General features: G+C 38.3%; 1 protein-coding gene across 2 annotated transcripts; it reads left to right on the top strand.

Moving 5' to 3' along the window:
• Positions 1-4,978: 4,978 nt before the first annotated feature.
• On the top strand, positions 4,979-25,975 carry HDAC1 (histone deacetylase 1). 2 transcript variants are annotated; one of them, XM_071666338.1, is made up of 10 exons: positions 4,979-5,117; positions 10,590-10,702; positions 10,976-11,093; positions 14,735-14,886; positions 15,238-15,441; positions 15,673-15,777; positions 18,557-18,653; positions 18,936-19,244; positions 23,292-23,557; positions 25,120-25,975. In XM_071666338.1, the coding sequence occupies exons 1-10, from the start codon at positions 5,069-5,071 to the stop codon at positions 25,123-25,125; spliced, it is 1,419 nt and encodes a 472-aa protein (XP_071522439.1). In that variant the 5' UTR covers positions 4,979-5,068; the 3' UTR covers positions 25,126-25,975. The 2 variants fall into 2 exon arrangements, with proteins under 2 accessions (XP_071522439.1, XP_071522438.1); XM_071666337.1 differs by lacking the exon at positions 25,120-25,975 and having other exon boundaries at positions 23,292-23,733.
• The last annotated feature ends 1,306 nt before the right edge of the window (positions 25,976-27,281 follow it).

Genomic DNA, 27,281 nt, shown 5'->3' with positions numbered 1-27,281 from the left:
TCACCTAAAGCGGACGGGTTGGTATCACCCTGTCAGGAAGTCCGCCAGCCAAGGAACGAGACACCACGTAATCCCAGATCGACGGCTTTTTTTTCCATGATGATGTTATGGTTCACGAAGTCAAAAGCCTTAGTGAAGTCTACGAAGGTGAGTGCCACCGAGGATTCTGACGGGGAGCGAGTGGTTGAGGGAGATTTCATATTTCCGTACTGCTCAGGGTCTGCTAAATTCGCAGTGTCAGCAGAAACCCAGTCAGACACAACTTTTACAAATTACACGGGAGTTTGGAGTGATTGCAACCGGTGGTGAGCTATTAACTGACTCTGTATTGGAGGATTTGGGTAGTGGAGTGACACATGATGTCTTCCAAGCTGTAAAGTATTTAAATTGAGTGGCTTAGCGGTGTATATAATTCATGGAAGAATTTCTTGTACAGTTCACAGCAAGATTTATGGGTGTGGTTGAGCGTTTGCTATTAAGGTGCGGAAGGCTCTTGGGTACGTGGTATTCTTCTACTGAGTTTAGGGGAGATGGGGTTGTTAGGTATGCCGGGAGGGAGTTGATGTCCGGTAGTGGTAATCGTTGGCAAATACCAGAAAAGTGGTTGTTGATTTGGTGTGCTGCCTCCTCTTTGCCTACACATGGAGAAGCGGAGAACCTTCGCTTACGACAGCCAATTAGTTGCTTTTTTATATCATACCAATATCCGATGTCAGCCTGCTTTGAATGCTGCATCTTGTTTGGGTAATAGACTTGCTTCGTGGCTCGTATTTCACGTTTCTGTGTTACGAAGTTGTTTGTAGAAGTCGTCGTTGCGACTGTTGAACGCTCGATCTCGCTGGTACATCATCCGCTTGATGTGGTGGGTGATCAGGGAGCGTCGGCCGAGTGTAGTGTTACCATCATCTGGGGAAAGACGGGTTGGTAGGCCTGGCTGCAGCTGTCATGACGCTTCTCCCACATGATTTTAACACTATCATCTCGGGTCATCCCAGTCCAGTGATTTCATTTGCTTGGGTTAGTTGGGATAGTAAGTCTGGAGAGTTTATAGCTGACATACTTGGGATGTTAAGTCTAGGGAGTTTATAGCTGGAATACCTGGTTTAGAGATTGTAGGTTTTGTTGTTGAAATCTATGATGCACGTCCGGAGACTTTTGTTTGTGGAGAACATGGTAGATGGGTTATATATCCGTAGAATATATTGTTTGTGATACTCGGATATTTTGTCCATAGACTTGACTGTGGTATCTACCTATGCATCATTAAACCCCTCAAGATGAATGTCACAAAATCTGCTTCCCATACGTTTCGAATGTTGCGTTGGAGCTGTGATTATTTGTCTACGAGCAATTCTTTTATGTCCAGTAGCCTCATTCCCCCTTGTGTGGAGGAGTGCTCGCTTGTCTTCTACCTCTCTCTTAGGCAGATTGAAGTCAAGAGGCTTCAGCCTGATTACCTCTAACGCTACAGCCTCTCTTCAACCATTTCTTCTGGTCCGCTCTGTCCTTTCTGCCTTATGTCTGTTCCACATTTATTATTTAGGCTGTTGCTTTTGTAAGTTGGCTGTATTTGTCATAGCAGTCTAGGCCTTAGACTCGTGGTATACACACCTTTTTGCTGTTTCCCATAGTTTGTGTGGAAACTAGCCAGCCTAGGTTTGACCGTTACGATAAAGGAGAACATTGAGGGTAAATGTGTATAAGATTAGGGTTATTGGGTTCAGTAGGGTTGAGGGACAAGTTAATTGGGATGTAAGTTTTCATGGAGAAAAATTGGAGGAAGTGAAGTGTTTTAGATATCTGGAAGTGGACTTCGCAACGAATGGAACCATGAAATTGGAAGTGAGTCATAGGGTGGGGGAGGGGGCGAAGGTTCTGGGAGAGATAAAGAATGTGTGGAAAGTGAGAACGTTATCACGGAGAGCAAAAATGGGTATGTTTGTAGGAATAGTGGTTCCAACAATATTATATGGTTGCGAAGCACAGGCTGTAGATTGGGTTGTACGGAGGAGGGTGGATGTGTTGGAAATGAAATATTTGAGGACCGTATGTGATGTGAGGTAGTTTGATCTAGTAATTAACAAAAGGGTGAGAGAGATGTGTGGAAATAAAAAGGGTGTGGTTGAGAGAGCAGAAGAGGTTGTGCTGAAATGGTTTGGACATGAGGAAAGAATGAGTGAAGAAAGAATGACAAAGAAGATATATGTGTCAGGGGCGAAGGGAACAAGGAGAAGCGTGTGTTGGACAATCACATGTTTACCAAATGGCGTCCTAGCTACGTCTCTTCGATGGATATCAACTGACTGTTATATTTCTCTCTTGCGTCTCCCCTGATGATGTGATTATTACACGAAAGTGCACTTGGGAACTTATCGTGTTTCATTTTCCCCGTGTACTCATAGGAATATATATATATATATATATATATATATATATATATATATATATATATATATATATATATATATATATATATATATATGAGTGAAGAATTTCCGAAAAAGATTTAGAAAGAAATTAGGTTTTGGAACCTTTGAAGCTGACCAGATTGCGTTCACCTCGACAATATGTTATTCAGCTCTGAAATAGAAAGATACATTGAAATATAGGGACCTGGAAGTACAGTGCTTTTTTTGTTTGAATTTTTGGGGAACACTGGGGTCTTGGGTAGGAATGCTCTTCTCTTTGTTAGTGACCCTGGCTCCCGACTCCTGCCAGGCCAATCAAATCATATAAGGATGAGAGAGCAGCCAGTTTTCTGTTTTAGCGTCTCAGCTTAGCCATCCAGCGAGGACATGTTGTGTAACTGGTTCATATCTCACCTCCAGAAGTATGACCGCATTTAACACGTGATTAATACCCATTTCTCTTTACAGAATTCGATCATATTTTTTGTTGAGGTGAATATTAAATAGTATAGGAGGCGGTAGAGAAAGACAAGGGTAGGTAGTGGTAGACATGATGGGAGGGGAAGACAGTAGGTGGTAGGGAAAGACAGATGGTAGAGGAAAACGGTGAGCATTAGTGGAAGCCAGGGAAGAACAGGGATGGTGAGGGGAAAAGAGAAAATGGTAAGGGTAGTCAGGTGATGATAGAGGAAGACAGGGGTGTAGGGAAAGACAATGGGCGATATGGGGAGACAGGGGATAGTAGAAGACATAGGGTGGTATAGAAAGACAGAGGATGGTAGGGGAAGACGGGATGGTTGAGGAAGACAAGGACATAGTAGAGGAAGAACAGAGTTTTGTCAGGTAAAGTAGAACCCTTTTATGATCAAACTTTACTCTTATCTCCGAAATGAAATGTCTCCCTCACAATCAACTCATATTTTGTATATATATATATATATATATATATATATATATATTTTCTTTTCTTTCTTTCAAACTATTCGCCATTTCCCGCATTAGCGAGGTAGCGTTAAGAACAGAGGACTAGGCCTTTGAGGGAATACCCTCACCTGGCCCAATTCTCTGTTCCTTCTTTTGGAAAAAAAAAAAAAAAAAAAAAAAAAAAACGAGAGGGGAGGATTTCCAGCCCCCCGCTCCCTCCCCTTTTAGTCGCCTTCTACGACACGCAGGGAATACGTGGGAAGTATTCTTTCTCCCCTATCCCCAGGGATATATATATATATATATATATATATATATATATATATATATATATATATATATATATATATATATATATATATGGTTGCGAGGCATGGGCTATAGATAGGGTTGTATGGAGGAGGGTGGATGTGTTGGAAATGAAATGTCTGAGGATATGTGGTGTGAGGTGGTTTGATCGAGTAAGTAATGAAAGGGTAAGAGAGATGTGCGGTAATAAAAAGAGTGTGGCTGAGAGAGCAGATGAGGTGTATTGAAATGCTTTGGACATATGGAGAGAATGAGTGAGGAAGGGTTAACAAAGAGGATATATGTGTCAGAGGTGGAGGAGACAAGGAGAAGCGGGAGACCATAATGGAGGTATAAGGATGGAGTGAAAAAGATTTTGAGTTATCGGGGCCTGAACATGCAGGAGGGTGAAATGCGTGCATGGAATAGAGTGAATTGCAACGATGTGCTATACTGTTGGTGGATTGAACCAGGGCATGTGGAACGTCTTGGGTAAACCATGGAAAGGTCTGTGGAGCCTGGATGTGGATAGAGAGCTGTGGTTTCGATGCTTTACACATGACAGCTATAAACTGAGTGTGAGCGGATGTGACCTTTTTTCGTCTGTTCCCTGGCGCTACCTCCCTGACGCAGGGGGTGGCGATGCTGTTTCCTGTGGGGCGGGGTGTCTCCGGAATGGATAAAGACGAATATGAATATGTACATGTGTATATATGTGTATGTATATATCTATATGACTATACGTACGTGTGTGTTCATGTATGTATATATGATTGGATGGGTCTTCGTCTGTTTCCAGACGCGGGAAACTTTGATCAAGTATGATAGATATATATATATATATATATATATATATATATATATATATATATATATATATATATATATATATATATATTGTGTGTGTGTGTGTGTGTGTAAGTTTGTTGTGAAGTTGATTGTGAAGTGCATGTATATGCCTGCAAATGTATATCTTTGTGTGTATCTATACTTTCCCCTGTCTTATGCCTTAGCTTTTTTCATAAAAAAATTCACTGAACTGTTCTATACTTCATATAATGTTATTTCCGTATATAAGACTTAGAGAATCTGTACTATGGAAATTGTATCATATGAATTTCCAGTTGCACTGTATGTATTCAGAGTGATGGTAAACATTTTATTAAAACGTACATACCTATTGTAGCATGAACATGAGTAACTAAGTCTTTAATTTCAGAGTAACAGATGTCAATTTTCAATTACATTATAGAGTAGTTTGATATCTACTCTATCTAAAAGAGAGTGCCCTGAAAGTACGGTACAAAAGTTGGATAAACTCATTTTCATATCTCGACAGCTGTTGTACATCCCGCAGAAGCTAGCGTGCGAGCTTACCCAGCATGCTCAGCACGCTAGCTCCAAGATCTAGAGGTGGAAATTTGCTTCTCTGTATTTAATTGAGTAAAATGTCGACAGCTCCTCATAACAGGAAGAAGGTCTGCTATTATTATGACAGTAAGTATATTTAGAAGATATGTGCGTTGTAGAATATTTTTGAAGTAATGTATTTTTTATGTTTTCTGTGCAATACCATATGAGCGCGTATATCGGAACCAAACAATCGGAAACTATAGTAATTACTCGCGTCTTATTTAATTAATGTATCTGATAGTATGGTTTGGAAGGATAGTTATATGAGTATTATTTTGTCGTTCTGCGTGGTAAAAGAAATTGCAGCCTAGATACTGCGGTAGTATATACTGAAAGTGGTGTTAGAAAAGTTTAAGAGTAAGGGAGGGATGGGTATTGAGTGTGTACCGTAGTGTGGTGTACGTGTTTGAATGAAGTTCACTTACTACACCACGCTTCTTCCTCTCACTTCTGTGAGAAACATGCCTCTCTTACCTTATAACGAGTACATAATACTAGTGACCGAGACCTATCCTTAGTCAGATATAGTTGACCGAATATTTTGTTTATTTTGAGATATATATATATTATTTTTAATCGGGAACTTTTGGTAATGTGATTGTGTCTGTCTGTCTTTGACCTGCATAAACGTGCTGCTATAACCCCCAGAGCACGATAGATAGACTGGTTAGCCAGAGGTTCTGGCTTCTTCTTTCCCGGAATACATCTTGCCTTAAACGCATATTTACCATAGCTTACATCAAATTGGACATACATATAAACCCATAAGAAAGATATTTTTGATATAAAGTATATTATTGGTTGTATAGAAATGAAATAGAATGAAATTTCCTCGTTTAGACTTATATGCTTTGTGAAACGTACTTTGGATTAAAGGAATCAGATAATTAACATTTCACAGTGAACGACTGTTCAGACCACTAAAGAAAGACAACAATCCTTAGAATTGCTCTTGCTCATGAGAACCTGTTACCAGATGAAGTACTTAATAAGTAGTTAGTGTTCCTTAAAATGCGATTTTCTTCCACAGACGTCCAAGTATAGACGTTGTTAGGTTAGGTTTGATTGTTAGGCTTTGTTATGGAAGAATGATTCGAATACGTTAATTATTATTTTTACTGACTGGTGCTAAGTAGAACAAATAGTGCTTTATTGATAAGAGATATATGGTAATGTCAGAACAGGTATAGAAAATGAAAGCCAACATATAATCATGCTTCAGTAAGATAATATGATAGAGTAATTCATAATCATGCTTCAGTGATTTGGCCAGCTTGATTATAGAAAAAAGCCAAGGAATAGGTGGATATATCAGAGAATCCTCATCTGCACTCAAAGATGGAAAACAAACAAATCATGTTGGAATTTACAGCTTAGGAGATGTGGTTCCAGAGTAGGAAGATCTAACATATTAATTGCTTAAATGTATTGAAATGTTTGAGGGTCATGAGAACTGGCAAAATGTTGGCATAAACTGGACTAATTGCGGAGGCAATGGTAAGATTTTGTGTTTGTAAGGACATAGGAAAAGAATTTCTGTCCACTGTATTTCTGGCAAGAAATAAAGATCATAATTGGTGAGAGCTAAATTACCTTCAGATTTGGTAGTTGTGTATCCTAGCCAACACTTTAAAAACAACAACGGTGTTATTGTTTTGAAGTATAGGAAAATGTGATAAACATACATTATTTTTATTTTCAACTTGTTAACGAGATTACCTAAGCCAACTTTCTCAAAAGAAATTGCAACCTAACTCAAGCAATGTTAACCTCATACATTGGGTTAATCTCATACATTGAGAGCTTCACCCACTGGACTGCCAGTGTCCATTTGCTCAGTGCTTAACCCCTTGTCCATATACACAGCATCTAACTTATAACCATATTCACAGAGCATAACCCTCATCCACATCCATAGCGCCTAACCTGTGACCACATTTGCAGAGCTTATCCCTTGTCCATATACACACAGCATCTAACCATTAACCATACTCACAGAGCATATCCCTAGTCCATAAGCACAGCACATAAACTTCAACCATGTTTGTATTGCATAACCCTTGTCCATATGCACAGCATCTTAGTCCATATTCACTGAGGCTAACCTTTGTCTATACACAAGGCCTCCAACCTTTAACAATTTTCGCAGTGCCCTAACCAAACTTAAATTTAGTGACTAAAGTCACTTAATTGTACTGGAACCAAACAAAACCCCATGGACCCACTACAAATGGTAAGTTTTATTTATTTTGCTTAGATATTGATTTGTCAGTGATATGACCACCAAAAATTAACAAATGAAATAATGCAACAAATATTCCATTATGTAAGTTGACTTAAAGATTAAGATACAAGGACATGAAACTGAATAAAGATTTTACTAGTGTATTATTCTGTAGTGACCCAGCACATTAAAGGCATACACAGCAGTGAATCAGCAAGTTTGGATCAAGGATGCACACACTTTTAACACTGATATTATGTCGTATTTACTTAAGTAAGAATACTATGTATCTTTGAAATGTGCTCCAAATACAACCAGGCATACGAACATCATATGCAACTGACAGAGGCTCCTGTAAAACAATCTGAAAAGATGATAGTGCTGCTTGTCTCATAATGAAAGACCTTAAGCAAAACAACTTATGTACAGCTTTAGTAAAACATATTCTCTGGATGTTTAAAGAAAGTCTTAAAGATTGCCGAGCTGACTGGAAATGTCTTTGAATAGAAAGGCAAATATTATGAAGATTGGCTGATATGCATTTTCTAGATTGTTTTCAAATCATTTGAAGGGAAATGAAAACTAAACGTGAGGGCTCCAAAACCCCCTACTCTTGTGATGGGGTCATCATAGATGATGATACTCTTTTTAAGAGATGATGAGAAATATTGTAAAGAGACTAAGAGCTGGAGCAGCATCTTGCATCGTCTGTTTTATCCCCTTTGGGATAACTAGAGATGCTAAGCCTCAAGGATGAGTTTGTTTGAGAAAACACTTTCACTGTGATAGTGATTGCAAAGGTGGGGGTGGGTGTCAGAGTCCAAAGATGACAATTCAAGGCTGTGGCATCGATCTCTACCAACACCAGGTTGACAGTAGAGTGTTGGCTGTGCAGAAGGGGTCTGCCCAAGGGTTAATTCCTCTTGACAGGATCCACCTGAGAGGCAGCTGCTTCCAATATTATGTTAGAAGATGGTCTTAGACCTTGATGGGTTCTGTCCAGCCACTGTAGACATTTTGAAGGCAAAAGGCTAGGAAAATTTTGCCTCCTGAGTTGCAAAGAGACAAAATTAAAACATCTTCACATGAGGGAGAATATGACTCATACCTTGGATCACTAACCACAGTATAGTGATGGTGCTGTCCATCAAAAGCAGATCCCTTGCCCAATTAAACCACTTTGAAACTGGGACATCCAGGAAACCATCAATTCTTTTCTAGCAATAAACAGACAACTCAACCCTTGGTATCTTTGCTAGCTCCCTTGCAAAGATAATAGCAAAGCCAGTTTTTGAGTAGCTTACTATTTGTGCTGTTGATGATAAGAAACCAGCTAGCTCATTGCTAAATGGTTGATTGTGCATTTAGCCCACTCTTGGAGAGATGTATTAAGGGTTTTTATTCCAATCTGTCGATGAAGGAAGACCACATTTGTGATTATCAGCAAGCCAGAAGTTTTCTTATTAGAGAGGAGGCATTGAGCTATGCTGGAGATTTGATCCATGGTCTCACCAGGAGCACCAACCTTTGGCTTTTAATAGCTGGTTGTGTCGTGTTTCCAGGAGGGAGATAAGAAATTTTGTTGGTGCTACATGCCTTTTGTAGAATCCACTGTTCAGAGTAGTATTTTTCATCATTTGGAATATTTGTTGAGAAAGGTCCTTTTTGCAAGGTCATACAATGACATTGCAAAGGTTGACCTTTTTGGTTTACTATTCTTTCCAGCAATGAAGGAGGACCTAAAGAGAAAGACCCTTCAGGAGACTTGTGAAGCTTCAGAGTGGTGGTTCTTCCAGTCATTTGCAATAGGCCTTTAGTCTTTAGGGTTCCTGTGGTCCATTTTTCTAGATGGTTTAGCTTGTTGGAATACACCTGTGTTCAGTACTTTTCGGATGGCCTAATAGGAGCAACGGTTTTGGTGAAGAGTTGTCAATACTACAGAATTCTGCAGTGGCTTCCTGCTTGAAGTAACTGAAGACTTTGCCTTGAGCCTGTCATCAGACAGCTTGTGCTCAGAACCTTTTTAGTAAAGGGGTTTAGTACGCAGCCTACATTTGAGCCAAGAAAATTTTTGATTGGGAACTGGCAAAGATTTCTACTTTTCAGAGCCACCTGTTTTAGGAAAAAGTTTGATTGACCAAATGACACTTTCCTATACTGAATCTGTTTTGTTTTAATCAAGAGGTCCTCAAGGTAAGCAAGTATGCCAGTCGAAAGCATTTTCCCTGTACTGTTGATGATTTCTACAGAGGTCTTGTTAAAACTTCATTGTTGATTGTGATTAACTGCTGTGTATCATGTATTACAGGATGATATCAGTTCTTTGGTTGGTTTCATTATAGACATTGCCTGTTATACCTGAAAAGATATGCTAAAAGAGTTCAGGTGGAGATGGCCTGGAACTTTCCAGGATAAGGATAGATGAGAAATCTGGAGCCCAAACAAAACTGGTCTTAACAAATGAAAGGCGTGTGTCAAAATCCCAAAAAGATCATAGAACTGACCCCCTGGTTCTTGCTGAGCTCTGACAAAATGGTTCTAGTAGTGGTTTCTCCAGACTATAAAGCTTCAGGAGACCGAATTGAAATAATTTCTTTTCCTTTTATGTATATTTAACTATTGTACCAATGGCCAAGTCTAAAAAGAGTCTGGAAGATCCCTGGAGAAGTATTTATGTCTACATGCTATCATATAAACACTCTTAGATTGGCAATTTTGGATATATTTGAGTTGTACAAGGTATGTGTATTTCATAAGGTTTTTACCAACCATTATTTTAGAAAGCTGCAAAAGCTGCTTACCCAGTTGACTGCATGTCACCAGGTACCATCTGGGCATAAACAGCAAAGTTGCATACTTAGGAGTAGTGATGATGAAGGTTATTTGATATGTATCCTTTAATGTGTAATAAATAATGTATGTAGCTGCACAAGTTTTTATACAATTTAGTGTAAGAAATTAAACAAGAAAAAATAGATTTTTGGCTCTCTGGCTAAGAAAGTTCGATAACATGAAAGATTTCTTTCATTCATTCATTCACATGCTCTCGTAGGTATCCATCCACATTTTTTGAGCTTGCAGAAATTATTTGCATTATTATATGTACAACTAGTTTGTTAGTATTACTTTTTAAAGATGGCTGTCACAGTATTCATTCTCTTTAGCTCTTTTTAGTGAAACTTCAGATTTATCAGTAAGTTTTATTGGCAGTCACAACTCATCTGAGAAGTAAAGTGGGATATTTGGTAATATCACTTTCTTTATATTTTTTTTTTTTTTTTTTTTTTTTTACAAATACTAAATACCATATTTAAGTTGTTGTTACTTTCCAGGTGACATTGGTAATTATTATTATGGTCAGGGTCACCCTATGAAACCACATAGGATTCGTATGACACACAATCTACTCCTCAACTATGGCCTTTATAGGAAGATGGAAATTTATGTGAGTAAAAAGAACTATTGTTCTTAGCAAAAAGCTTGCTTAATCTGTATTTGTGTGCCTCTTAAGATAATATTAGAATGGCGTGGTTAGCAGTGAATGAATTCATACGAAAGGTGGAACTGAGGTATATGGGATATTGAATGTTCAGGATTTTGCTTCCTTCAAATACTGTCATATGTTTTTATTTGCTAGTTAAAGAAACAAGATATGCACATGTTCACTCACTGGCTTTAAAAAGCAAAAATTTACCAGAGAATATATACTTTTCTTCAGAGACCACACAAAGCAACACAGGATGAAATGACCAAGTTCCACAGTGATGACTACATTAGATTTATACGATCAATTCGACCAGACAACATGAATGAATACAACAAACAAATGCAAAAGTGTAAGTAACAGTGTTCATTGAACTGATAAATGTGAATATGAGCTTTCTTGATTTTCAGGATCATCCAATGGAATGTTAGGCATGATGCAAATTTGCACTCTTCGTGGTTGGTTTATCAGACTGGTGCCCCAGTAGAACATTATCTAAGTCATGATTATTTCACTCATCCAGCCATTTCATATGCACTGTTTAATCTGATATAATGAGACTGGCAAATTTTTATGCATGGAAGTAGTTCAAAATGGATGTTACGTCCCAGCTGTCTATTGTCATCACATGATCCGATCTCACAATGTGTAGTCTACATTTTTCAGTGCTTACTTTGAATATAAACATGCTTTTATTTATATCGTCATATTCCTGATATATATATATATATATATATATATATATATATATATATATATATATATATATATATATATATATATTTTTTTTTTATACTATTCGCCATTTCCCGCGATAGCGAGGTAGCGTTAAGAACAGAGGACTGGGCCTTTGAGGGAATACCCTCACCTGGCCCCCTTCTCTGTTCCTTCTTTTGGAAAATTAAAAAAAAAAAAAAAAAAAAACGAGAGGGGAGGATTTCCAGCTCCCCGCTCCCTTCCCTTTTAGTCGCCTTCTACGACACGCAGGGAATACGTGGGAAGTATTCTTTCTCCCCTATCCCTATATATATATATATATATATATATATATATATATATATATATATATATATATATATATCCCCTGGGGATAGGGGAGAAAGAATACTTCCCACGTATTCCCTGCGTGTCGTAGAAGGCGACTAAAAGGGAAGGGAGCGGGGGGCTGGAAATCCTCCCCTCTCGTTTTTTTTTTTAATTTTCCAAAAGAAGGAACAGAGAAGAGGGCCAGGTGAGGATATTCCCTCAAAGGCCCAGTCTTCTGTTCTTAACGCTACCTTGCTATCGCGGGAAATGGCGAATAGTATGAAAAAATATATATATATATATATATATATATATATATATATATTTTTATATTTATTTATTATACTTTGTCGCTGTCTCCCGCGTTTGCGAGGTAGCGCAAGGAAATAGACGAAAGAAATGGCCCAACCCACCCCCATACGCATGTATATACATACATCCACACACGCAAATATACATACCTACACAGCTTTCCATGGTTTACCCCAGATGCTTCACATGCCTTGATTCAATCCACTGACAGCACGTCAACCCCGGTATACCACATCGCTCCAATTCACTCTATTCCTTGCCCTCCTTTCACCCTCCTGCATGTTCAGGCCCCGATCACACAAAATCTTTTTCACTCCATCTTTCCACCTCCAATTTGGTCTCCCTCTTCTCCTCGTTCCCTCCACCTCCGACACATATATTCTCTTGGTCAATCTTTCCTCACTCATTCTCTCCATGTTCCCGAACCATTTCAAAACACCCTCTTCTGCTCTCTCAACCACGCTCTTTTTATTTCCACACATCTCTCTTACCCTTACGTTACTTACTCGATCAAACCACCTCACACCACATATTGTCCTCAAACATCTCATTTCCAGCACATCCATCCTCCTGCGCACAACTCTATCCATAGCCCACGTCTCGCAACCATACAACATTGTTGGAACCACTGTTCCTTCAAACATACCTTTTTTTGCTTTCCGAGATAATGTTCTCGACTTCCACACATTCTTCAAGGCTCCGAGAATTTTCGCCCCCTCCCCCACCCTATGATCCTTTTCCGCTTCCATGGTTCCATCTACTGCCAGATCCACTCCCAGATATCTAAAACACTTCACTTCCTCCAGTTTTTCTCCATTCAAACTCACCTCCCAATTGACTTGACCCTCAACCCTACTGTACCTAATAACCTTGCTCTTATTCACATTTACTCTTAACTTTCTTCTTTCACACACTTTACCAAACTCATATATATATTTTTTTTTTTTTTCAAACTATTCGCCATTTCCCGCGTTAGCGAGGTAGCGTTAAGAACAGAGGACTGGGCCTTTTTCGGAATATCCTCACCTGGCCCCCTCTGTTCCTTCTTTTGGAAAATTAAAAAAAAAAAACGAGAGGGGAGGATTTCCAGCCCCCCGCTCCCTCCCCTTTTAGTCGCCTTCTACGACACGCAGGGAATACGTGGGAAGTATTCTTAATCCCCTATCCCCTGGCGCTACCTCGCTGATGCAGGAAACAGTTATTATGTATAATAAATAAATTTTTTTTTGTTATACTTATTTGCTGTCCCCCATGTCAGCGAGGTAGCATCAGGAAATAGATGAAGAATGGCCCATCCACTCATATACACATATATACATAAATGCCCATATATGCACATATACATACATACATATACATATGTGGTGTGAAAGATGTAAGAGAGATGTGTGGTAATAAATAGAGTGTGGTTGAGAGAGCAGAAGAGAGTGTAGTGAAATGGTTTGGTCACATGAAGAGAATGAGTGAGGAAAGATTGACAAGGAGGATATATATGTATGTCAGAGGTGGAGGGAACGAGGAGAAGTGGGAGACCAAATTGGAGGTGGAAGGATGGAGTGAAAAAGATTTTGAGCGATTGGGGCCTGAACATGCAGGAGGGTGAAAGGCATGCAAGGAATAGATTGAATTGGAACGATGTGGTATACTAGGGTCGACATGCCATCAGTGGATTGAACCAGGGCATGTGAAGCATCTGGGGTAAACCATGGAAAGTTTTGTGGGGCTTGGATGTGGAAAGGGAGCTGTGGTTTCGGGGCATTATACATGACAGCTAAAGATTGAGTGTGGCTTTTGAATGGCTTTTGTTGTCTTTTCCTAGCGCTACCTCGTGCGCATGCGGGGCGAAGGGGTTGTCATTTCATGTGTGGCGGGGTGGGGACGGGAGTGAATAAAGGCAGCAAGTATGAATTATGTGTATGTGTATATATGTATATGTCTGTGTATGCATATATATATATATATGTATACATTGAAATGAATAGGTATATATATATATATGTGCGTGTGTGGACGTTTATGTATATACATGTGTATGTGGGTGGGTTGGGCCATTCTTTTGTGTTTCCTTGCACTACCTTGCTAACGCGGGAGACAGCGACAAAGTGTTATAGATAAATAGAACGAATACATATCAACATGTGCATATATACATACACGTACATATATACATACACACGTACATATTCATACTTGCTTGCCATCATCTATTCCCGGCGCCACCCAGTCTCATAGCAAACAGCATCACTACCCCCCTACTTCAGTGAGATAGCACCAGGAAAATAGACAAAAAAGGCCACATTGTTCACACTCAGTCTTTAGGTGTCATGTGTGATATTTATGTTTATTATACTTGTATTTATTATAGTCTATAGCTGTCATGTGTGACATATTATTTATATTTAGTATACTTGTATTTATTATACTTCACTCTCAGACAAAAGTTCACATGTAGGTTGGGCCTTGTTTGTGCTTGCTTTTGAATTTATGAATAAACAAACAGTGCATTTTTTAATGCATTGATACATGTGTGGCATTTCTTGTATTTCATATGGGTAATTTGAAATGAAACTTTTAATTTACATGTAGGTATATCAGAGTTTTAGATATAGTTTTCTTTACTTGAGAATGCTTTAATGTTCTCGGGTCTTTCCGCAGTCAATGTTGGAGAGGATTGTCCAGTTTTTGATGGCTTGTATGAATTTTGCCAACTTTCATCTGGTGGATCTATTGCTGGAGCAGTGAAGCTAAATAAACAAGCCTGTGATATCGCTGTCAACTGGGCAGGTGGTCTTCATCATGCTAAAAAGGTACCATATTACTGTTGGAACTTTATTTTAGCTCATGATATTAAGAAGTTGGTGAGAGAATAAAATGAGTAAATGTTCTATTCCAGAGAATTGAAATCATTGTACTTTACAACTTTGATTGATGTTTCTATGAAGTTTATTTCTTCAGAGTAATGGATTTTGATGGATATATCTTTGAACTTCATGTTATTTTGTTGTTTTTTATAATAGATATGGAAATCTCATGTTAGAACTAACGTTATGGGAAGGGATGTGTAGAAATTAATGTGCTAATGAATATAGAAATATGTTTTGTGTGAAAAGCATTACAGGTACCAATGATTTACTTATTGTCATTTATTACTTCTTCAGAGTGAAGCTTCAGGGTTCTGTTATGTCAATGATATTGTGTTAGCTATATTGGAGCTGCTCAAGTACCACCAGCGAGTCCTTTATATTGATATTGACATTCACCATGGGGATGGAGTTGAAGAGGCATTCTACACCACTGATCGAGTTATGACTGTTTCTTTCCACAAGTATGGAGAATATTTCCCTGGAACTGGAGATCTTAGAGTAAGTTCAGAAGAAAAGTCATTTAGTATTTGTTGATTGTGTTATTTGTAGGATGAAAGATGTTTGGAACATAAGAGTAGATAGTATGGCCATTATCCGAAGTTTAGTCTGTAAGTCATTTAAGGAACAGAGACGAGAATTCAAAGTAAATGATACTTGATAATTTTTTTTCTGTCAAGATCATCAATGCTACCAATTAATTTCAGCATTGACTGTTTTTGTGTATTACAGGATATAGGTGCTGGAAAAGGCAAATATTATGCAGTAAACTTTCCCCTGAGAGATGGCATTGATGATGAAAGTTATGAAAGCATATTTGTTCCCATTCTGACTAAGGTGAGTTATTTTCCCTCAATCCTTCAGTCTCCAGATTGGTCTACTTGTTCTTGTTCCCTCCAGTTACAACCCATATGTCTTCTCTGTCAACCCCTCCTCACTCACTCTCTTCATATGTCCAAACCACCTAAGCATACCCTCTTCAGCTCTCTGAATCACATTTGTCTTACTACCCTACCCCTCTCCCACCCTTTGATTACTTATTTGATCAAATCACCTCGCCACAAACTATCCCAAAATATTTCATTTCATTTTCAACAAATCCATCCTCTTCTGCACAGCGTCATCTATACCCTGTGTCTTGCGTCAGTATAATATTGTTGGGACTACTATACCTTCACATACACCCACTTCACCCTTCCCTAATAGTGACTTCCGTCTCCACATGTTCCTCGGTGCTCTCAGGACCTTCACTCTCACACCATCCTTATGACACTTCCACTTCCATGGTTCCATTTGCTGCCAGGTCCTTTCCCAGATATGTAAAAGACTTCATATCCTCCAGTTATTCTCCATGCAAACTGACACCCAACAACCTTTACCTCAACCTTGCTAAACCTGATAACCATGCATGTATGTACATATATGGAGCAGGGGGCTGGAAATCCTCCCCTCCAATTTTTTATTCTCCAAAAGAAGGAACAGAGAAGGGGACCGTGAGGATATTCCCTCTGAGGCTCAGTCCTGTGTTCTTAATGCTACCTCACTGATGCGGGAAATGACGAATATGTAGGGGAAAAAATGTGTATATGAGTGGATGGGCCATTCCTGGTCTGTTTCCTGGCACTACCTCGCTGATGTGGGAAACAGTGATTAAGTATAATGAAAATAGAATAATAGATATAAATAATTTTCTTACATGTTTGCCAGTTCCCTGTGTGAGCAAAGTAGCATCAAGAACAGGTAACAGTGCTTCAGTGGGGAAAATTCTCACATGGTTCCATGCTCTGTTCCTTCTTTTGGAAAGTAATACAGAAAGGGATGATTTCCAGCCACCCACTCCCACCCTCTAGTTGCCTTCTACATCTACAGAGGTCTTCCACTGCTCAGGAGCCCTTTTGTATATGAACAATTGTCACAAATAATGTTTTTATACCTGTTTGCTATCTCCTGCTTTAACGGGAAAAAACAGAGCTGGATCTTTGGCTAGTAGTACAGCACATATGTAAAGAAGACATGAGTGAGAATGAAACTTCAGGTGTGCAAATGTTTAAGCATTTTGGGGTTATTTGGATTCATTAAATGTTCGAAAAGGATAAGATCCCCAATAAAAAAAATTAGGTGATTGGGCCCATGGAAGAGAGAGCAGAAATTTGCACTTTTATCTACAGGGGAGGGAGCGGGGGGCTGGAAATCCTCCCCTCTCATTATTTTTCTTTTCTTTAATTTTTCAAAAGAAGGAACAGAGAAGGGGGCCAGGTGAGGATATTCCCTCAAAGGCCCAGTTCTCTGTTCTAAATGCTACCTCGCTAATGCGGGAAATGGCGAATAGTTTGAAAGAAAGATCTACATCTACATTGGTGAATTTTTTGTGGTGGCCCATGATATCTTTAAATCATATGATAGAGTGTGGCTCAAGGCTATGCTTGCCATACTTCCTCTCTTTGGCTTTCCAGGTTCTCCATATTCTCCACTGTATAGTTTTTTCTTGTTATTCTGTTGTGGTGCTCATTGTTGAAGCTGCATCCTAACTCATCCTATCATTAGTGGTGCTCCAGCAGTTGCATGCTACTTTGTTGTACAGCTGCCAGGAAACAAGGGAGAGAGTACAGAAACATGAGACAAGTAAAATCACTGATCTGTATTATATGCACTACCATTAAATATTAAAAGAACTGGAACTATTTAGTCTAGAAAGACAGATACTAGAGATATATTTTTTTTATTATACTTGACCACTCCTTCCCATGCCAGCAAGGTAGTGCCAGGTAACAGACGAAGAAACACCCATCCACCCATATACGCACATGTATAGATACACGCTCATACATGTGCAAATGCATTTCAACATATACACATATATATATGTGCACATTCACAGCCACATACATATATACACATGTACACATTCATATTTGCATGCCTTCATCTGTTTCCGGCACCACCCAGCCCCAAAGGAAACAGCATTGCCACCCCCTGCATCAGCTGGTAGAGGATGTGTTTATTAGGTTTTTGCTTTGAAGAATGTATGTGAGAAATACTTAGAAAAAGTATCTGGAGAAGGCATATAATAGGGTTGATAGAGATGCTTTGTGAAAGGTCTTAAGAGTACATGATGTGGTAGGTAAGCTCCTAGAAGCAATGAGAAGTTTTTATCAAGGATGCAAGGCATGTGTATGAGTAGGAAGAGAGGAGAGTGATTGGTTCCTAGTGAAGTTCGGTCTGCTGCATGGTTGTTTGATTAGTTTATGGATGGGGTGGTTAGGGAGGTAAATGCAAGTGTTTTGGAGAGAGAGGCGAGTATACAGTCTTTTGGGGATGAATTAGATTATTACTTGTTGATGATCTCAAATTGGTTGTCAGGCTGGAATCTATCACGAATGTTTGTATTGAAATTATCTTTTTATCCATAAATTTTCTTAAGTCCAAATAGACCTGGGTGAGTGCGGATAGTCCAAACTCTAAAAGTTTTTTGTCAAAGGCTCAGTAAATGTTCACCTGTTAACTGTATTTATGTATTCATTTTACTGATAATACGAAGAGTATCTTGCACCTGTCAGTGGAAGTTATTCAAATGTTAAGTAGATGCACCACTATCTTTAATCAATATCTCTTCTAGGTTATGGAAACATACCAGCCATCAGCTATTGTTCTCCAGTGTGGTGCAGATTCCTTGTCTGGAGACAGGCTTGGTTGCTTCAACCTCACACTTAAAGGTAATAGATTAATTCCACACTCCTTCTTTTGTTTTAAGACTTTCATAATTATTACACTAGCCATTTTGAATGAGATATTCATTATATATATATATATATATATATATATATATATATATATATATATATATATATATATATATATATATATATATACCGCTAATGCGGGAAATGGCGAATAGTATGAAAAAAAAAATATATATATATATATATATATATATATATGTGTGTGTGTGTATTATGGATATTATTATTAACAGCATCTGCTTTTCTTTTTGACAGGACATGCAAAATGTGTGGAGTTTGTGAAGAAGTATAATCTACCCCTTTTACTCCTTGGTGGTGGTGGCTACACAATACGCAATGTTGCAAGATGTTGGACATATGAAACTGCTGTTGCACTTAGTACAGATATCGCTAATGAGCTACCGTACAATGACTACTTTGAATATTTTGGGCCAGATTTTAAGCTTCATATAAGCCCTTCCAATATGGCTAATCAAAACACCCCCGAGTATTTAGACAAAATTAAAACAAGGTTATTTGAAAATCTTAGGATGCTTCCACATGCTCCTGGTGTTCAGAGTATAGGTAAATTATTTTTAGTTTTGTTTTTTGCTTTTTTTTTTTAATCTTTGATATGTCATTAACTACACACACTAACCTCTTCTTACAGGTTTAGTGATTACTGATCTTGTAATGAAGACAGGCGGCGAGAAATTTATGTAAAGGGGATTGTTTTTTTACTGATTATGTTCATATTACAAAAATTAGAGTTTATAATGTAAGCTCAGCACCGTACCTACCTGTGTATAAGTACCTATGATTTTACCTGAGGTGAGGCTACTGTATAGTGCATACTACATATCTTGCTTTACTTACAATGTTGTTGTCCTTTGCAGCTGCACTTTTCCATAGTTTTTATCTTGGCCTGATCCAGTATTTTCTGAAGCCATCCTTCAAGTTTACTTTTGAAAGATTTTGTATTTACTTGGATCTTGAACATTTGAACTCGGTGGGGTTAACATTAAAGAGTCTGTCCATCTTTCTATCTGGGTGCTTATATATTTTTGTTTTGTCATTGCAATACGTCCCCAACAATATTTTGAAATATGATTTCTCTGTTTTTTCGCAAATGTAACATTTTAGTTCTGATATATATCTCAGTGCATTATGCATGACTGCTAGAGTATGGATGTGAGTTACTGATGCCTTTTCTTCCAGGCATTACCTTTATAACACAGATTATTAGGTTCAGTAGGGTTGAGGGACAAGTTATTGGGATATAGGCTTGAATGAAGAAATATTGGAGAAAGTGAAGTGTTTTAGATATCTGGGAGTGTGGACTTGGCAGAGAATGAAACCATGAAAACAGAAGCGAGTCAAAGGGTGGGGGAGGGGGCGAAGGTTCTGGGAGTGATGAAGAATGTGTGGAGGGAGAGACCATTATTATCTCAAGAGAGCAAAAATGGGTGTTTGAAGGAATAGTAATTCCAACAATGTTATATAGTTGCGAGACATGGGTTGTAATTACAGTTGTCTAGAGGTGGGTGGATGAGTTGGAAATAAAATGTTTGAGGACACTATGTGGTGTGAGGTGGTTTAATGGAGTAAGTAATGAAAGAGTAAGTGAGATGTGTGGAAATGAAAAGAGTGTGGTTGAGAGAGCAGAAGAGGGTGTGTTGAAATGGTTTGGACATAGGAAGAGAATGATTGAGAAAAAATTGACAAAGAGGATATATGTGTCAGAGGTGGAGGGAACAAGGAGAAGCAGGATCCCAAATTGGAGGTGGAAGAATGGAGTGAAAAAGATATTGAGCGATCAGGGCTTGAACATACAGGAGGGTGAGAGGCGTGCAAGGAATAGAGTGAATTGGAATGATGTGGTATCCATGGGTCGACATGCTGTCTGTGGACTGAACCATGGCATGTGAAATGTCTCGGGTAAACCATGGAAAGGTCTGTGGGGCCTGGATGTAGATAGGGAGCTGTGGTATTGGTGCATTACACGTGACAGCTAGAGACTGAGGGTGAATGAATGTGGCCTTTTTTGTCTGTTTTCCTGGCGCTACCTCGCTGAAGCAGGGGATGGTGATGCTGTTTCATGTGGGGCGGGGTAGCACTAGGAATGGATAATGGCAAGCAAGTATGAATATGTACATGTTTGCATATGTGTGTATTTTGATTTGTATATGTGCATGTATGGGCATTTATCAATTATAATAATATATGTATAGGTACAGTAGGGTTGAGGGTCAAGTGAATTGGGAGGTAAGTTTGAATGGAGAAAAACTGGAGGAAGTGAAGTGTTTTAGATATCTGGAAGTGGATTTGGCAGCAGATGGAACCATGGAAGCGGAAGTGAATCATAGAGTGGGGAAGGGGGCGAAAATTCTGGGAGCGTTGAAGAATGTGTGGAAGTCGAGAACATTATCTCGGAAAGCAAAAATGGTTATGTTTGAAGGAATAGTGGTTCCAACAATGTTGTATGGTTGCGAGGTGTGGGCTATGGATAGAGTTGTGCGGAGGAGGGTGGATGTGCTAGAAAGGAGATGTTTAAGGACAATATGTGGTGTGAGGTGGTTTGATTGAGTAAGTAATGTAAGGGTAAGAGAGATGTGTGGTAATAAAAAAGAGTGTGGTTGAAAGAGCAGAAGAGGGTGTTTTGAAATGTTTTGGTCACATGGAGAGAATGAGTGAGGAAAGATTGACCAAGAGGATATATGTGTCAGAGGTAGAGGGAACACGGAGAAGTGGGAGACCAAATTGGAGGTGGAAAGATGGAGTGAAAAAGATTTTCAGTGATCGGGGCCTGAACATGCAGGAGGGTGAAAGGCGTGCAAGGAATAGAGTGAATTGGAATGATGTGGTATACTGGGGTCGACGTGCTGTCAATGGATTGAACCAGGGCATGTGAAGCGTCTGGGGTAAACCATGGAAAGTTTTGTGGGGCCTGGATGTGGAAAGGGAGCTGTGGTTTCGGTGCATTATTACATGACAGCTAGAGACTGAGTGTGAATGAATGGGGCCTTTGTTGTCTTTTCCTAGTGCTACCTCGCGCACATGAGGGGGAAGGGGGTTGTTATTCCATGTGTGGCGATGGGAATGAATAAAGGCAGACAGTATGAATTATGTACATGTGTATATATGTATATGTCTGTGTGTGTATATATATGTATACATTGAGATGTATAGGTATGTATTTTTGCGTGTGTGGACGTGTATGTATATACATGTGTATGTGGATGGGTTGGGCCATTCTTTCGTCTGTTTCCTTGCGGTCTCGCTAACGCGGGAGACAGCGACAAAGCAAAGTAAATAATAATACACGAACACACACCAAGAAGAAAGGTATATTTAAGAAACATCTTTTCACGCACACTTTGAACACATCTGAGAGGGGTTTATTTATATCAACAGCGAGGAGCTTTGTGAGTCTCTGTTTATAAACCAGTCAGTGGCATAGTTGCCAGCTTCTTAACAATTATGCATCAGCTGTTCACTGTTACACAGACTTCCTAGTGTTTGTCTTTTGTGTGTTTTGGAGTGATGGAATATTTTTAATTACCACTATTATGTCATCAAAGCAACCATCAAGTGCTAGTGGCCCAGCTGGGCTAAGATTGAAGCATAAATCCACAGATGATAAAGAGGATAGTGGTGGGAGCATTTGCTTCTAGTTTGGGAGGCAGCCACCAACCAGGGAGGTATATTATTGGTACTACCCAACTGGGTATTAGGAGGGATAGTTACAGCTGAATAGTGAGCCAGCACATAAGTAGCTGACAAGTGACACTCCTTACTGAGGTATCTGTCTTCTCTCTGCCTCACCCGCACATGGATTGTTGGCATTCCGTTCACAAACATATATCTCCTTGTCTCATATTAACTCTTGACTTCACTACTTGCACAACTCAATCTTCATAATTCTCGATTCCCCTGTGTGGTGAGCACAATTTACTGGTGCTGGGACTGCCTTTTGGCAAAATGGTAGGAGCAATATTTAGTATAGTAGGTAGGAACATTAGACAGGGGCAGTAGGTTGGAACATCAGGTATAGGTAGTAGTTTGGAACATTAGTTAAAAACATTAGACCTAAGTACTTCGTAGGAACATGAAGTACAAACCTCTGAAAACACTGCACAAGTGTTCCCCCCTGCTAGTGGCCAGTTATGGAGACTTTTGCCATGGTCACCCCTATGAGGGAGTTCCTGAAGGGAATTGATGTCAGAGATATAGATAGATAGCTTGGGCACAAGTAAATGTTTACTATCATTGTATTCTCTTAAGTTATTTGGGGTATTTCAGTGTAGATTCAATATTTGCATATTTCATGTAATCAGGCAGCACAAACCTTATTTTTTGTTTATATTTAATGATGTTTTCTTATTGTAACCTTAATCTCTTAAGTCCTAGAATGCATCCCAATACCTCCTGTGGTATATTTGTCTGGTAAGGAATTTTGAGAATGTTCAGTCATGGAATGTATCCACTTCATTGATAGAGGTCTAATTGTGTATCATATAAATGGAGAAACCCTTTTAGTATTGTGATTGCAGATGTTGAGTATTAATATATGCTTTTTGATAAGATTGATAGGTTAATATTATGATGTTCATAAAGAGTGTCTATTTCCAGCTATCCCTGAAGATGGTGTAGCAGAAGAGAGTGAAGATGAGGATAAGACGAGTCCTGATGAGCGGATCTCAATTCGTGCTTCTGACAAGAGAATTGCTCCTGATAATGAGTATTCCGATTCAGAAGATGAAGGTGATGGTCGTAGAGATGAGAGATCTTTCAAACCAAAGAAAAAGACAAAGACAGATGAGGCTACCGCTAACAATGGAGCTGGTGATGACAAAAAGGAAACTTCACTAACAAAAGATGATAAGACAGGAACACAGGTGGGACAGAATGAAACCAAAGTAGAATCTTGAGGGAAAATTATATTTTAATTTAATTAGTGAACTGATGACAAGGTAGGTGGTCTCAAAACATTGTTGACACTGTGACCAGCTTTGTCAGATGTGTGCATTTACTTGTGAATGTTGTATGTTTACATGAAGTGAACACATGATTGCTCAGCCTAAGTTAAGAGTTGGGTTTATCCTATCATTCCTTAAATTCCCCAGGGGCCATACATTCATATCTATTGCTATTTTGGTAATAAGGCATACTAAGGTTGATGCTCTGGTGAGTCACATTTCTTATTGCATTCAGTACTAAAGTTTATCTGGCAAGTAACATGTATCATACTATATTCAACATTAATAACTTAACTTTTGGTATATCTGTTTCTTTACCATTTTCAGTATTAACTTGAGTCACTGTTTTGGCAAGTTGCATGATAGTAGGACTTAAATGTCACTTTTGTTGATAGATCATAAAAAAGTCAGTCATTGTTCCTTTCAGTAATTGCTGATATGTTGAGTACTCTGTACACAGGGACACAAGAAGGTAAGCACAGTTTGATACTGTGGTCTTAAGGGGCTTATGTAGAATAGTTAGGTTGCTTTTTATTTGTAGGCAAATATCATGATTCACCAAAGGCATATATGGAGGCTACTATTCATCTTTAATATTTTTGATGTGTGCTTTGATTATACTTCAAGCACAGTATATACTATGTTCCAAAAGGAAATATTTATATAGGATGAGGTTTTTTCAGTTCTCCTCCCAGGATGATGGTGTAAACATGTACAGTTTTTAATGAATCTCTGTAAGCAGTGTTTCTAATATCATCAGATTTTCTCACCAGCGCACAGTCCATAATTTAAGTAACTTTCCCCTGGGAAATTTTTCTCTTCAGATTTAAATTTACTGCACTTACGGGTAGGGAAATGTGGATGAATTTTTTCATGAGATATTTGTGGTACACATCAAATAATGGACATTGTATTTCTTCAAATTATGAAAATATATTTTACATTTTTGTTATTAGGAAGCATTATGTTTAACAACTCAGAAAGGTTTATGGTTTATATTCGGCTTTAGATCTTGGTTATTGTTATACAGCGGAATGACGTGTCTATTACCTGACTAAAGTAAAATCTTGATGTTATGATCATCCACCCAGAAAATTAGGCAGAGAAGTTTTGATATATATTATTCTGGATTTGATCATTCTGAGGTGTGTATGTTTCATGATGTACTTTATGTTTTAAAGTGAAAGGATCAGATAAATTTGATGACTTTTGTAACTAGCATTGCATTATAGTTAAACTTTTTAAATTTTTTCAGTCACCAGATTCAACGAAATGATGAATCAAAGTAATATGAAGAAATATTTGACCTTTTGCAGTGTCAGATGAACTGTGGTGTTACTGGTTGCTCATGCATAGTCTTTTTGGAAGATATTTTAGTTTTTCATAATTGTGGCATGTAAAACAATTGTAACTTTTACTGCTTTAAAACATGTTAAATAAAGATTCCAATTAGCTAGGATCTTACAATAACTTTTTTTCAGGGTTGATAGGGCGTCATGGTACGGGGGTAACACTGGATTCGCAACCCACGAGACCCAGGTTCAAGCCCTGGGCCAGGCAGGGTTGGCAGTTTGTCATTCACTATGGTGTGCTAAGAGTCTCTTAACTCTGGCATATCAAGACTCTAGACTAAGCTAACCCTTCTCACCTCAAAGGTGCCACCCCACAGCTGTGGGAGATGGTGTAAAGGATGTTAGACTTCTATTTATGCCATAAATCTGGTTCATGAAAGCCAGGATTTATTCATTAAAGATTGTTAAATCAGGCACTGTACAACTATGAGGTTAGTACAGTATGAGGAAAGTTAACTTAATTTAGCTGCACCTGGAGAAATATGACAAAATGCAGAATGAAATAACTGTACAAATTGTTGGTTTTACTAGGATAGATTCAAAAGAATGCAGAAACCTAAATTATTCTAAAATTAAAAGAATTGTTTTGTATATTTATGAAGCCACTTATACAGGCAAACTTTACCCCTCACCAAAGTTAGTAACATTTTACTGGAAACATTAGTCATAAATTGTAAATAGAAAAGGTCTTATATTTTGATAATTTACCTACCATTTCATACATCACATAGGAGGATGAGCCTCCCTTTTACCATTCACTGCCATGTTTTTATAGTGTGTGATGTGATATGCACTTGCGACCATAACTTTCATACAATGATAATTAGTATCATTTTCCAGTTATGGAAGAGTTCATGTTTTTCATGAAGAGGATAGGAGGAATGTATGAGAAAATGATGTAGCTATATGTTTATTTAACTTGTCTGTGTGATTCTATATGTAGTTGTAAATTTTATGCTTCTAATAAACAAATGCGTTTTGTAAAGGAGATATATCTTTTCCTATAAGTAAATAAATAAATAACCATTTGATAAGGAACATTAAAATACTTTTCAGGCATTGAATTATTTTGTCTGAAAAATATAAAATTTCATCTATCCAAAAGAAATATTTCCTAATTGATAGAAAAATGGATACTAATGAATCTGAAAAAGTGTTTAAAGGGATTCAAGCTTCTGGCAATCAAAGTATTAAGGGGTAAAGATCTTGCCCATCTAAATTTTTAAATTCTACAGTGTAACTTTGTAAACTATAAATTTTATTGCTAATATCCAATTTCTATTGTCATGGGAACAAAGCTGTCAAGAATTTTCTTCTATATAAAGATTTTTCATTAAAGCGAAAGTGTTAAATATTTAAAATTTTGTCATATCAAGTAGCAGTGATATACAATCTGGCTATGTTCATTATTTCCAGCACAGCATATCAATAAGGCAAAAATTAACCCAAAATAAGTTTTGCCAAACTTAATCACGTGTTAAATAATGGGAATGTTTCAGAATTCCATTATTTGTACATGCATTCAGTACTGAAAATAATGACTTGTTAATATTGCATTTTGGTTCCACACCAATTAAAAAAAAATTCATGCAATGATATGCTAGAGGAACAGATAAAGAAATAGCCTCATTCACTTGCATCCTGTCCACAACCAGCCCCAACACTTTTGTGGTTTCCCTGACTGCTTCAAAACATACTGTTGGTAAAAAATATGTCCATGGGCCATTCTGAATGTAATTTATATATATAAATAAATAAATATATATATTTATTTATTTTATTTTGCTTTGTCACTGTCTCCAGCATTAGTGAGGTAGTGCAAGGAAACAGACGAAAGAATGGCCCAACCCACCCACATACACATGTATATATACACACACGTCCACCCACGCAAATATACATACCTTTACATCTCAATGTATACATATATATACACACACAGACATATACATATATACACATGTACATAACTCATACTGTCTGCCTTTATTCATACCCATTGCCACCCAGCCACACATGAAATAACAACTCCCTCCCCCCTGCATGTGCGCGAGGTAGCACTAGGAAAAGACAACAAAGGCCACATTCGTTCACACTCAGTCTCTAGCTGTCATGTAATAATGCACCGAAACCACAGCTCCCTTTCCACATTCAGGCCCCACAGAACTTTCCATGGTTTACCCCAGACGCTTCATACTATTTTTCGTACTATTCGCCATTTCCTGCATTAGCAAGGTAGCGTTAAGAACAGGAGACTGAGCCTCTGAGGGAAATCCTCACTTGGCCCCCTT

This window comes from Panulirus ornatus, chromosome 11 (genome assembly GCF_036320965.1).
Source record: "Panulirus ornatus isolate Po-2019 chromosome 11, ASM3632096v1, whole genome shotgun sequence".
In the NCBI taxonomy this organism is placed as follows: domain Eukaryota; kingdom Metazoa; phylum Arthropoda; class Malacostraca; order Decapoda; family Palinuridae; genus Panulirus; species Panulirus ornatus.
Note: the sequence above shows the minus strand (reverse complement) of the source record. Positions and strands in the feature narration are given on the sequence as shown.